This window comes from Apis cerana, linkage group LG8 (genome assembly GCF_029169275.1).
Source record: "Apis cerana isolate GH-2021 linkage group LG8, AcerK_1.0, whole genome shotgun sequence".
NCBI classification, from domain to species: Eukaryota; Metazoa; Arthropoda; class Insecta; order Hymenoptera; family Apidae; genus Apis; species Apis cerana.
In genome coordinates this window covers 6,300,326-6,315,068 of record NC_083859.1, presented here as the reverse complement: position 1 = coordinate 6,315,068, position 14,743 = coordinate 6,300,326, and the positions used below count along the sequence as shown (strand labels likewise).

General features: G+C 26.6%; 1 protein-coding gene across 36 annotated transcripts in view; it reads left to right on the top strand.

Annotated features, from left to right (window-relative positions):
- Positions 1-14,743, top strand: part of LOC107992595 (plasma membrane calcium-transporting ATPase 2) — a 71,523-nt gene that overhangs the window by 40,251 nt on the left and 16,529 nt on the right. For 11 of the 36 annotated variants that reach the window (XM_062078300.1, XM_062078302.1, XM_062078298.1 and 8 more), the window contains one exon: positions 8,698-13,975. The exons of 18 other annotated variants lie outside the window; for them this stretch is intronic. In XM_062078300.1, coding sequence (XP_061934284.1) covers positions 8,698-9,183 — 486 coding nt within the window. In that variant the 3' untranslated portion in view covers positions 9,184-13,975. Of the gene's footprint in view, positions 1-498; positions 562-4,235; positions 4,642-4,940; positions 7,791-7,867; positions 8,211-8,697; positions 13,976-14,743 lie in introns of those variants that run through there. 7 more of the 36 variants (XR_009830876.1, XR_009830875.1, XM_062078320.1 and 4 more) reach the window with 5 other exon arrangements.

Here is a 14,743-nt window from a genome sequence, read left to right as displayed (position 1 = left end):
TTACTCTTTTATCCAAGTCTATCTTTATCTCTATTAATCATTACTTTCTTTCTTAACACCAATTTAAATTTACTTTTATTTTCATTTGTGTAATTAATCTTTGAAATTATGTTTTAATTTATCGCTTCTTAGTTTTATAATTTTAATTTATATTTTTAGTTTGTAATTTTTTTTCTTTTATTTTCAGTTTATTTTTTCTTATTGATTGTCTGCCATTTCAACATGTATTTCTCTCGCCTGTCTTTATCTTTCTCTCTCTGTTTCATTTCGTCGCAGTTCTGCTTGCGAATCGCGAGCTTCTATTCGTTTCGTTCGCGCAAATCATGCTATTTTCTTATTTTATTTTCCGCAGTGCGACATAGCGAAAAAAACATGACATATATTGGATAATTTTCTTGTCCCTTGTTCCACGCTGCTATTTTTTTCTAATTGTCCCTATCTACTTTCTGTATTTTTCAATACGTATTACTTAAATTAAGATCAGTCACTTTGTTTCAGTTAAGAGAATTAGCTAAGAAAAAAAAGGACAAAAAAGATAAGTCTTGAAGGGAAGAGAATTCTTTAAACACCAAATTTCAAACCTAATCCTGCCCTACCTCGAATTTAACCAGCACTTTACTCCAGTATTAAATTTGAAACAGAATAAGTATTACAATAGGTATTTAAATTTCAATCATATCAGATTTAACTTTGAAAGAATTATTAGTAAGTGTTTTCTGTATTTTCTTGATATTTTTCAATTAGTTATAGAAATATTTATATTTATATTTAATTTATATTTAATATTTTTTAATTAATAATATAGAATAATGAGAGGAACGTTTTGTATCTAATGAACATATGTCCAATCCCATCTTGAAGGAAATAGATATTTGCTATTGAGCAGTGTATTAGTATTAATATATATGACACATTGCATAAATTGTAAGCTTTTTTCTTGTATTTGCATCAATCTCGTTATCATAAAATAAAACCTTGTTATCATAAAATAAAGTGACATATGTTTTTTTGATTACATATGTTCTTTTTATTATTCAGTGATACTTCCAGTATTTACAGTATAATTAATCTGTAATCTTGAAATAATTGTATAATACAGTGTAAAAATGCATTATTGTAATAATTCTTTTTTTAAATGCAATCAGTAATATTTATGAATTTATAAAACAACATAATTGTCTATTACGTATTTTATTAATTAATTTATTATATTTTTATTAATAATTGCATTATTAACATCTATACTTTTCTACTCTTCTCTTCAAGTACAAAATGAAAAGGAATTTTTTATATTTTTTTATTCATATGTTTCATTTGATTTTTATTAATTATCTTTTGATTTTTTTATTTTTGTTTAAAAAAGAGTTTATTAATATCATTTTAAAATTTTAAAAGACATTTCTCTCAATATTCAATTTTAAAGTTTTTCTTTTGTATTCATTTTCATTTTTTATTTTTTATTTTTTTTCTTTTTTCATTGATTTTAAGGTGTTGCATGCACATCTGTGCGTATGTATGTACGTATATAAGTTGCCCGTATATACGTGTATATACATAAATATATGTATATATACACACGTGTATGTAAAATGCATGCGCGTATGTGTAAGTACGCGTATATATATGTGTATGCGTATATATGTGTGCGGAACACACATACACGCGCGGCAAGGTACGCTTTTACAATTCTTTTTTCTGTCTTCGTTTCATTTCATTTATTAAAACACTCGGTCATTTTATATAAGATATTTAAAATTTAATATAAATGATTTTAAAATTTTCAACTCTCCTATAATATATTCATATAAAAAAATATTATTACAGCTATACATTATAATCTTCATCCCTCTTCATGAAACTTTTATAAATAGAAATCACCATATCTTCAAAAATAGCGGAGATATACATATTCATTAACAGAATCATCGAAGTGATTTTTATTTTAATAAAATCGTTGATTTTTTTAATAATGTATTTATTTGAATTTCTATATCTCTACGAATTTCTTTTTAATCTATTTCATATAATTCTTTCATATTAATTTTTTTTTTTTTTACATTTGGGAACTATTTTGTATATTGTAATATATTATGAAACGATTAATAATTTCTTATCATATATAATCTTATGATATGAAAATTTTTATGATCTTTATAAATGAATTTATATTTATATCGTTATTTATTTTTCAAATAGGTATATAATTTTTTTCCCACTTTTTTATCTATAATAAACAAAAATATTTATTAGTAATTTTTATTAACAAAAATATATAGAAAAATATTTTTATGTTTATATAATTTTATTTTTCAATATCTTGAATTTTAAAAATTTTTTGAATACTAATTTTGTTCTAAATATTTTAAATCAATACACGAGCCAATGCATCATGAACAATTTTCACATCATTTCTAAAACAGCTTTTAATTTCTTTTTCTTCAAAATAATGAGGAATAAGACAAATTTCTTCTTTAATGAAACTTCACACAATATATCATTCAAATATTACTCTTATAACAAAAAGCTACATATAATTGTAGAAGTAATGTAAGCTTGTGTAAAGCTTCATCATCTTCATTATTACCACTATTATCCTACATACATATATTAACAATTTGTGATTTTTATATACTCAATATAGAAAAAAAAAGCAGCTACGATGATTCTGAATTTAAATGCATAGACAACTTTTCTTTTATGGAAGCTTATCTACAACTGAAACGTCAACACAATTTATTATGCACTCAGGAATTAAGCAGCCTCAGAGTACCTTGTACGTGTGCTATGCGTGTGAATTGCATGCAAGAATTTACGCGTCAGGAATCTACTGTGTTAAAAATAATATGTAATGTGAGTAACTGTCAACATGACCTAACCAGATCACAAACCAACAATGACACGCTAATTGCATTCTGTGTGATTCTCACGGAAAAAGCATATATTATATAACTTGGAATATATGTGTCCAGCTATGGATACCTAAAATTTCATATGGCTGATATCTGCTCCTTTTTTATCTCTCATTTCTGCTCTTTAATCGTTGCAGTGTGTGCCAGTCTTGCTGTGATATACCATATTATTAACATGTATATGATGGATGATATATATCATAATGCATCATATGTCTAATTGATGTGCGTGTGCTGTTGAATATAATGATGTACATGCACAAGTCTGTCTGTTTATCTATATGTTCGTCTCTATCTACCGTATACATGACAGTCGAAACTCTTATTAATAAGGAAAGAAAACTTCAAGATATTTAACAGTCAACATTTATCTATACACATATAAAATCTTAAACATATGATATATTAATGTTATAAACATACATAGAGAGTTTAATCCTTTTTTTTTTTTGCAAATTTGAGGCGAATGTGCATTTATATTATACAATTCTACTTCCTTTGGTTGAAAAAAAGGAAGAAAACTATCAAAGATAGTCTTCAAATCAAAGGAAGCTAAGAATAATTAATAATAATCCTGGAGTTTCTAAATGAAAAAATTCTTAAAACAGTTGAAAGAATAAAATTAAAAATATTGAATTTACATTGTTTTAAATAAATTTATCTCGCTGAAGATTTTTATGATTCTTCACTCATGACTCTGATTAGTTTCCAGGTTGCTGATCATATCTTTTTTTTGGAGTTATAAAAACAACTGGCCTTTATCTCAAAAGTATTTGCATGCTGCAATTGGCCATTCAATTCTATGTCAAGCTTTTCAAGCTTTGTTCATTACACAAAGGTTCGAATTACTTTGTGTATCGTTCGATCTTGATGATATTGAGAAATATTGAAAAATCCTTATGCGATCATGATTTGCAAATATAATCAATTCAATATTAATGCACGTATTAAGATCAATTCTCAATTCTTCAAGAGCCGATATTCCAAGTGATTTTTGATCCTAAACACGAGCAGCTAGCACGAAGCCTCGTGTACTTCAGGATTCTCTTCCCTTTTATACACAGAAACACTTATATATCTGCAAAAAGACACATTAAGAAGGCTCTTAATAACTGGGAACTTGACTAACAAGAACGAAAACCTCAGAAAAAATAATCTACAATAACAGATACAAAGAAACAAAACCAATAGTAATAATAACAGACACATAAGTCAGTATATCAGGAATTAAATACTGACGCAAAAAAAAAAAAACACGCCTAAAAAGCAATGATATTATGGAGAAGATAGAAATTAAAACTTATGGTATGATTTGTGGTTTGTTAGCCAGCGGAACCCATTCGGGAGACTGAGGTATAACGGGGCGGCAGTCTTGCTCGCCGCCACACTTATCCTGTCGGAGTACAAACAAGTACGTAGCTCATGTAGATCGCCTGCCGTTAATAATACGTTATATCGTCAACTTTGCCATACGTACGCATACACAGGACGGATTGTCGACGTACGTACGGTGTGCTGAGAGAAACGTCGCTATCGAACCTTGTTTTCAACGATAAATAATGCCTACCCTTTTGCTAATGTGATTACTTCATAAAAAAAAAAGTTAATTTTTTATAAAGAGAAATATTAATTATAAAAACTATTTAATTTGAATTGTAACTCGTTTGAAGATAAAGAGTTGCAATTTGAAGATAAATAGAAAGTTTTAAATATATTTAAAACATGAATATTAAAACATATATTATGTATTTTATTACACTGATTATTTATAGGATTTTTGGAAATTTAATTTGATTTTCTTAGAGAAGAAAAGCTTAAAAAGAAAAAAAAAAGATAATTCTATGTATCGAATATAAGAATAAACTGAGAAATATTTGAAATTTATTTATAGCGAAAGGGCCTTAATTTAATTAATATTATCTGGAGAAAAGAAAATTTATAGTGAAAAGCAATTAAGCAGGAACGAAGGCGACGATTCCTTAGTACTGATGCAGTGAACGATTTTCGTCACACCACTGTGTTTTTGTGTAGTGGGTATGAGCTGGTCGGTGGAATCGATGGAAGAGCCTCTTATGCAGGTAGACCACCGTCCACCCGCCCTCTTTTTTCAGTAGTCTATAGTTGTCTGATATGATTGTGTGCTGCGTGTATTTTCCTCATATTGTGTCATTTTCATACTTATTCTCATGATATAATAATATGCAACTGTTAGAACAAGAAAAAAAAAGAAAAAAAAAAAAAACGAAAGCGAGTATTATTTTTTCGTGGCGATTGTAGTACCTGTTTTTAAACACGACCATCCTTCTTTTGGTATCGTACGTATACTCGCACGAGGATTATAAATATATCTCGACAAGAGGTATTTATTCAGCTTTTTAAAAGTTCTGCCTGGTCGAGCAGAATCTCTCCTCTCCCCCTCACTCTGCTGCTTGCGTTTCTGTATGTGTTTGTTTCTCCCGCCGCATTCTATTTTCTGGCTGAAGATTTCGGATTCCGGCAATTTGTGAAAAGTCTTCTTTTTAGAACATGTTTGCAAGCGTGCGATCGCGATAACCTGCTTTGTCTTTCTGTTTTTGCAGATAATCTCTAGGAAAAATTTTCACGATGTACCATTGTCAAAAAAAATGTCCTAGACCTTTCTTTCTGTCCCGTCAGAACAGTTTCTCTCGAATGAATATGTCTCTTAACTTTCTTCAATCTCATATAATCCCTTGCCTCCTTCTATGCCATTTGTTGATTATGGCTAAATTATTACGAATTATCAGGTAGATTTGCTTTTTCTGCAGTTTGATTTTCCATGAAGAATTTTTAACTCTGTGCGAACCTTATGAAAATGAAGAAATATAACTGATTAAATATCTCTTGGCACAATATTTTCTGTTTAAATAAATTGCGAAATTAGAAATTAATGAATATGAATCGGTATAAAAATTGATTATCTTTAATATAAAATAAGATGATTTTATGGAATGAATTAATTATGGAATAAATTATATATAACTTATGAATGTTTATTTAACATTATATAAATTCTTATCATGCATATTATATCATATATGAGATCTGAAGAATCTCATTTTGCTAAGAATCGATATAAAAGATTTCAAAGATTTAAATTTATATAAAAAATAATAGTTCAGAGTAAAAATAAAATTATTTAATTCATTTACTTTAAAATCATTAAAAATTTAATAGAAAGTAACCAGGAATATATTATACATTTATAGTAATATTTAATATTTAAATAATTTTTTAACTGCACAAGAAAGCAATTTATCTGAAAGCAGTTATAATCCAGTTTATATGTTTTGATACGATATGTGAGTGTGCGTGTGCACGAATGCTCACGTTTGCATCGATTTTGTGTTTACCCGATATCTAACATGGCATTGCGCGAATGGTATAAAAAGGTTGAATTTATTTGCAATGATTTTTGCATTCTAAACTAGAAAAAAAAAGAAGATCTCGTCAAATAAGAAGCTTCTAGTAGCTACAATTATTATTACTATACAATTACGATGTATTGTAATTGTTATAAAATTACCGGCATGTGATTCTTTTGGTGTTTCCGCCTTCTCGAATGAACGATCTTGATTTATCAGATTATCAGATTGGATTAGGCTTCTTAAGTCCGATTTTCGAAGGATTAAGTATCACACGTTATGTTTTATAAATTTGGAATTTATCTAAATAATCTATTTATCTAATGTGCAATTATAAGAAGAATTGAGAATTATATTTTATATATATATAATCTTTCAAAGTGAAAAAATATGTATTTATATTGAACTATTATAAATATTATGGCATTTAAAATACATAATTCTATTTTCAGTGCCATTATATTATACATTGATTATTGATATACTACTTATATATTGAGGCTGTGATCAGATTATGGAATAGACTGAGGTTTGACATAAAGAAATATCAAAACATTTTTTTGAAAATGTTTTTGATAAAATGTAAGGAATGAACTTTATGAACTAGTTCTTGAACTAGACAAAATATGTTAACTGCTGGTGTTCACAAGAAAGAGAAACTTGAATCTGCACAATAAGATTATAGTAGAAATCAATTTATTGCCATAAATGTGGAATGCAATTTTATTTAAGTAGCATGATCACAAAAAGAATTAATATAAAATCACGAAAATGTTCATTAGAATGTTTTCTAATTTATAGAATTTTCCTTCTATTTCTATCTTTCTATCTTTTTCTCTTCAGAATGTACACACACATATATACATTCTTTCACTCTCTGTCTACTAATCTGACTATCTGTTTCTCTGTCTGTCTGTCTTTGTCACTATCTTTATACTGATTTTTAACTTTACACGCTTGACTCTTTTTACGGTCATGATTTTAAGCGTGTGCTTCATCAAAACTAGTCTCTATTTTAGGATTCAATTTAGGATTTTTAAAAAAACCATTTTTAATTGACTTCAAAAGAAGATGTTTTAGTACTTCAAGCCAGGTTCTATATGTGAAAAAAAAATATACTGGTTCAAATTATTTTAAATAGCTTAAAATTTTTGTTTTCATCCTTACTTAACATTTTTAATCCTACATTTCAATCCTGAATATATTTAAAAAAAATTGAATATTTTTTCTTATATATTATTCCAGTTTAATTCGTATTCTAAACTAAATAATTCTAATTTCGAAAAAATTTTATTCAATGATTAATCAATTTGATGTATTATTTCTTTTTAAGAGAGGCTAGTGTAGTCAATTAATCAAAAGCAAGATGTGAAGCTTTTGAAATTTAATATTTCAGTATTCAGGTTTATCCAGATCTGGTAATACTATTTAGGGGATGAAAAATAGTCCCTTCGAATTAAATTGTGTATCATTGAGAAGCAATTAATTTATAATAATGGTACGTAATGAAGCAAAGAACTCGTAATTAGTTCCTTTTTTTTTTATTTGATCTTTTCTTCTTTGATCTTTTGCCAGAATAAATAGGTACGCACAGTAAAGGTAGATGCGCGCATGTACGCCTGGCTGTAGAGCCACGCCCGAGAACGCAGTCATTTAGATCTGAACTCGGATGAAATGCAACCAAGTCCACAGCGAAGAGAACAACCCACCCGATGTGCACTATTAGACGAACTATATACACATGTATATATTACACTATTAGAGAAAAATCTACAAATCTATACACGAAATTTATCCCCGCAAGAAAACCGGAAATCTCTCCCTGCGAAAAAAAAGAAAGGAAAAACATGGATGAAAAATACATATATAGAACAACAATTGAATAATCATAAGGAATAATCATCAAAAAGAAGAAAAAGTATGAAGATTATATACGTACTTATATGCAGATTTATTGATATATTCATGGGATATTTTTGGAAAATTGATTCTACAGATTAAAACAAATACAAAAGTTAGTGTATGAAAATATTAATTGAGATTCATTTATTAAATTTATAAATTCAATTTTAATTAAATTATAAGCAATTTAAATTTTTTTCAATTTCAATTGCTTATAATTTAACAAAACAAACAAATCTCGATCAATATTTTCATATATCAAATTTTGTTTTTTAACTTTAGAATTGATCCTCCAAATCCTATTAATATATTTAATACTCTGTATACGTGTATATAAACACTATATGTACATATCTTATATAGTCTTTATATCATAGAAAGCCTAATGAACAACATAAGTATTGACACACACAAATTGAGATAAATACAAATATGACATGCTTGTGTGTCGCTGGCTTGCCTCCTCGCTTCCTGATAGAACATCCTCTTCCCTGTTTTTGCAGCTTCGAGTAATCAGAGCGTTCAAGTCGACTCTAGAAGATTTGGAGGAGCGTCGCTCTGTCCATAGTTTACACAGCTTACACAGTATGCGCAGTTCACGCAGCCACACTGGGCCCCGACCACTTTCTGACTTCACATACATTGACGAAGACCCGACAAACAGTGCGCTGAACGCCAGCAAGGGCAATTTGCCGAACAAGACCGCCGAGGATCATACGACCGCCAGGATGAACAGCTCTACGTCACCATTGTTGCTCAGCGTTACGGGATCAGGCATCGCGTACAACCATCATAATACCACCATAAACACCATCAATGACAATAGATCCTCGTCCAATAGTGCCCTAAACCAGGCCCAACAACCCAACCATACGCAGATGCAGAGTAGCAACAACAGAGACAGCAACACAGGAAATTCCCTGCTTCTCAGCTCCAATAATTTGGCCATCCCGGAATTGACGAAGCTCGTGCATGAAACCAGCATTTAAAAGGCAGCTTTGCGTGTCACCACTGTACACCATTAAACTTCCCATTTTTTCATTATTATATCCCTCTCATTTTTCTTCCTCTTACTCTATATATTGTCTGAATCATTTTTGTTTTGTACTTTTTTTTTTATGTTTACACCTTCTCTTTATCTCTTTATCTTTTTACTTTTTTATCATTACGTCTGCTATCACTACTATATTTTCATTTTCAATCTCAACACTATCTTCAGTTGTATACCATTTGCTATTTGTGTTTCTTGTTCGAGCTCCTTCGCGCGACAAATATGGGTTTTCTTGTCTTAATAATTTACTTATAATGATTATTTTAAATGATACTCATTGATGTATGATATCACAGACTTTTTTTAGTGACCTTGCAATGCTGAGAAATACTTGACTTTGGATGTTCATTTCGGCTATTGTTATCTATATTGTTTCTTTTCCGTGTATTTTTTACTTCTTAAAAATCTACTATATTGTTACTTTTATAAATATTTATCTGTCTCTTCTCGGTTTCTACATTGAATTCTACGGTATTATCTCCTGTATTTTTTGGGCTACAAGTTCTTTAGGACACTGTTATTTGACTTGTGAAGAATTTTTTATTCTTTGCATTTTAACATTGTCTCTTTTCTTGTATTGAGAGTATTTTAAGTATTATGAGAGTGTAAATTTTTATTCTCAAGATTTTACAATTTTTTAAGGCTACATCTCATATTTAATTACCATTTTTATTTTAGCTTTTCAAACTGGTTTTTACTTCAAATTATTGATTTTATTCTTGTTATTTTTTCAAGTAAGGAATTTTTTATTCTACGATATAATTCATTTTTCTTCTCCTTCGTTTTCTTCTTTCTTCTTTCATGGAGCTTAAATGAAATGCTCTACTTATTGAAGGAACACGTTATTTGCAACGCTCAGGCATCGCTTCTTTGCAATTTTAGGAGAAAGAGAGAGCTACAAGTACTTAAGGTTCATTTTAAAACAGAGATCTGTTTAGGCTGTCCGTTCAAGCTTCTTCACGTGATAATTCAGTTCATCAGTCTCTTTTATGTTCTCTTTTCTCGATACCGAGCACAGAATACATATTTTAGCTTCATTTCGATATTACTTAAAAAAAAAATTCAGAATTCTTCAGATTATTTAAGATTTTTCTATTCAATTAAAATTATTTTTTTTTCAATTTCGTTGCAAAATATTTTAATGTTAAAATTTAAGTATTATTTATAAGTCAGAAAAAGGAATCTAAAACTTAGAGTTCAAGCATTTAAAATTCTCTGCTCTGAATCAATTATATTCTTCACTTTTGTTCATTTTTTCTTATTTAATTTATATCATTTTATATATGAAACCAAATATGTTTTATTGAAAACATTTTAATTTCAAAAAACAATATTTAATATAATCCATTAAAAAATGTTAGGCTGATTATCTATTGTCTGCGTGCACGATGATCTGCCTTATATGCTTGCTTGCTTAACTATGTTTCTTCGCACACTATTTGTTCATTATATTTACATATCCTACTTGCCTGCTTATTCGCCATAGAACTTAATCTAAACAGAGCAGTTTTTATTCAATTTATTTTTATCAATAGAAACAATTCCATTTGGTTTTCAAAAGAAAACTATTTTTATTATTTTTTATGAATGAAAATATGTCATGATGAGTTAAAAGATGCATTGGTCTCTTTTAGAATCTTCTTAAAATCTATTATTTTAATAGAAAATGTACTTATGTTCGATTTTCTCTTTGAAAACCTATATATATATATATATACTATCAAAAACCATTATTCATTATAAAAATGGGCTTCTATGATTTAAGAAAAGTTGAATGCACTTTATTATCTTTCAAAGATAAATTAGGAATCATAACAAATCGTTATGATTTAACACAATTCACTTGTAATTGTCTTTAGTTGATCTTTACTATCTAGTTCATTTGGAATATCGTACAGGGTGTTTATAAAGTCTATGTTTTTTTGTAGCATATTTCAGGAAACCTTATGTTTTATTTCTATATTTAATTCCTTTATTAAATGGATTGAAATCATTGAACACTATTAAATTTGTGTCATTTCTTAAGCTTAATACTAAATAATGACAGTGGTACTATATTGTGCTTAAAATAAAATGAAAATTAAAGAAAAATAAAATTTTTAATTTTATAAAATAAATTAAATTTAATAAAATAAATTCTCTAATGATTTTGTATAATATATAATACAAAAATTAATATTGATAAGCTATAATATAAGAAATTTGTATCTACATAGATCGTTTAACAATTTAACAATTTTAACATTAAACGTACTACAACCGATCAAATGAAATGGTTTTGAAATTTGTTTCGATTTTCTGTATAAAGTGTTGGTACATTTAATATTAATTACAATTTTAAATTTAATTGGATTTTTAATTGATAAATATACTCATGATTCTATTGTTAAACAACTTATTATTTCTTTTTTTATCTTATTTTTATTGAAATGAAAAGCAATAAAATTCTATGAATTTCAAAAACAGTTCAAGACTCCATAGACACTCTGTACGGATTCATTTTTTCATTTATACATTTAAAAACAATCTTTCTGTAGCTCGGTTTTTCTAAAACCTGTCAAACTCTCCATGAATAATCTAAAGAGATTTCATACAAGTGAAATAGGAATAAAATCAGAATATAGTATATTATGAAAAAACGAGGCTAGCAGCTGTAAAACAATCAACTTATTGACTCTTATGGTCTGTCAATAAAAAAAAAAATATGAAGAACACAATTCGTTCCTTTTTTCAGTAGAAAAGCACAAAGGATTTTGCGAAGAGCAATCAAAGGAACGACAATAAAAAGATGTACTTAATTATGAGATCGGATCTCTAACTATTGTTCTCTTCTCCTTATTATCTTCTTTTTTCACTTAAAGATACGGTGAAATCTTAATTCATCTACTTTGCATCATAAATCACTAAACCATTATTTTCAATTTTTATGTTAAAAACTGTAAAATAATTAAATAAGAAAAAGTAAATAATTAAAGATTAAAGAGAAAAGAAGTAAATGAGGAAAATTTAAAATATCTCCATAGAAAAATTCTGGAAATAAAATTTAATGTTTCATTGCGCAACTTTATTAAAAATTATTATTGATAATAATATTGATAATCATTTGAGTTTATTTTGATACGTTTGGATAACAAATGAGAAATATGGCAAACTTATTTTTTTAAATTCCATTTAGATTAATGAATCGTGGTCAATTTTTCTTTGTTCCATTTTTTTAACTTTTTAAATGTTTCGCACAGATGTGTAACGTGTAAAACACATCGACTTAAAAACTATATATATCCACTGCCAAGGTTGCGAAGAAAATGAAAAACGAATATATTAATATTTCATGAGGAAATTAAATAAATGAAAAAAAAAAAATAGTCGCGATAGGTCTTCTCTCCTGATTGCAATGATCAGTTAAAAATCATAATATATGTTTCTTAATTATTAGGCTAGAAATATTTTTCATAAAGCTTCTCAGTTTAAAATTGCATTATAATTGATGATGAAACATCAGATTATTCTGTACATAATATCCTATTATAATTAAATTATTGAATTATGAATTCTAAGAAATATGTTTCTGATTCTATTTTAAATATAATGGTGATTTTCTATTGAATCTCTTATTTCCGATGGAAGAAAATTTTCTTTTATAGATTATAAAGTCTTAAAAAACTAATTTGAAAGTTGAAAATTTTAATATATTGCAGTCTAATAACATTGATAATTCTATGAGAACAAAAGATATTTCAAAAAATACTTGTTACATTATTAATGTACTGCAATATATTAAGATATAGTACAATATATTAAGAAATATACATATAATACAATGATCTTCAACTGACTGTCGTGCACAAATCTGTATGTTTTGTCCTGAATTTATTTTCACATAACTGTTTCTCCCATTAATAGAATTAAAATTATAAGATTTATTGGACATTGATCTTATTTGAGTTTTTTTATCGAGAAATTTCTAAATATTCCAATATGGAGTTAAAATTTCTGATTCATTTAGGATTCTCTATCATGATTTACCTGCTCATCAGGTTTGAATTCCCTGTATATTAAACATACATAGTAAACAATTCATAAAATTTATTGATGACGATATTCGTTGTTATTCTCGCATCTTTGAGAAAAGATATAATAATTCTTGCGAAGAAACATTAATGTGTTCGCAAAAACATTATTGTTAAAGAATTTATTTCTGTAATGTAAAGTGACTATTTATATATATATATAAATGTGGGAAAAAATTGTTGCAATCGAGAGAAAAGTTTAATTTTTAAAATTTACAAATATTTAAATTTGTTATATTGGAACGATGAAAATGATTGACTACCAATTATAATGATATACATACTAAAGATATATATGTGTATATGTATATATATATATCTTTATATTTATATATATATAAAATTATTATAATTTTCATTTAATTATTATTAGCGATTATTATTATTACTATTAATATTATTATTATTATTATCATCATCATCATCATCATCATCATTATTCTTATTATTATTATTATTATTATTATTATTATTATTATTATTATTATTATTATTATTATTATTATTTTTATTTTTATTATCATCATCGTCGTCGTCATCATCATTATCAATCATCATCACCATCACCACCATTATCATTATTATTATTACCATTATCATCATCATTATCATTATTATTATTATTATTATTATTATTATTATTATTATTATTATTATTATTGTTATATAAAATAAAGTTTAAGATATGTTATCTAAATGTTATATTTGATTAAAACCGATCAGTAGAGGGTGTATGAACATTCTTAATATAACTTTAGTAGGATTCTTTTTTTCTTTATTTAATATCACATTTAATATCAAAAATCTGTAATATTAACTATGACTAAATCTCTGAATTCATTTCTTATGTAATGGAAACTGGAATATTTTTAATGTAAAATAAACAAATTTATTCTGTATCCATTCGAATATGATATAAAACAAAATATTGAAATTGCTATTATATATTACTTGCATATATTGTATCATAAGATTTCATTTTTGAAAGTTCGAAAATACTCAAAGTTCAGATTATTTTATTTAATTATTTATTACATTGATAAGGATATTTTTTTAATGATTTGATATTCAATAGAAAATAAGTTAAATGAAATAATATTATTTTTAAGAAAATAACAAGTTCAAATAATTAGTATGTAATTGTAAATATTGTGAATTTAACTTAACTATTCTATTGCAGAGAATTTATTGTAATTCATTATAATCCCTCTACTGAACGGAAAAAGCAAAAGTGTGCGTTATGGAAATTCAGTTCTTAATTCACGTTTTAATTCACAAATGAAAAAATATCTGCACAATGATTTAGATAAATAAAGAAAAATATTGATTCTTAAAGACAATCGTATAATTAATAATTATAAATTATAAATTATTGTATACGTATGTTTTGATTTAAAAATCTTTTTCTCTTTTGAATTTTTCTAATTT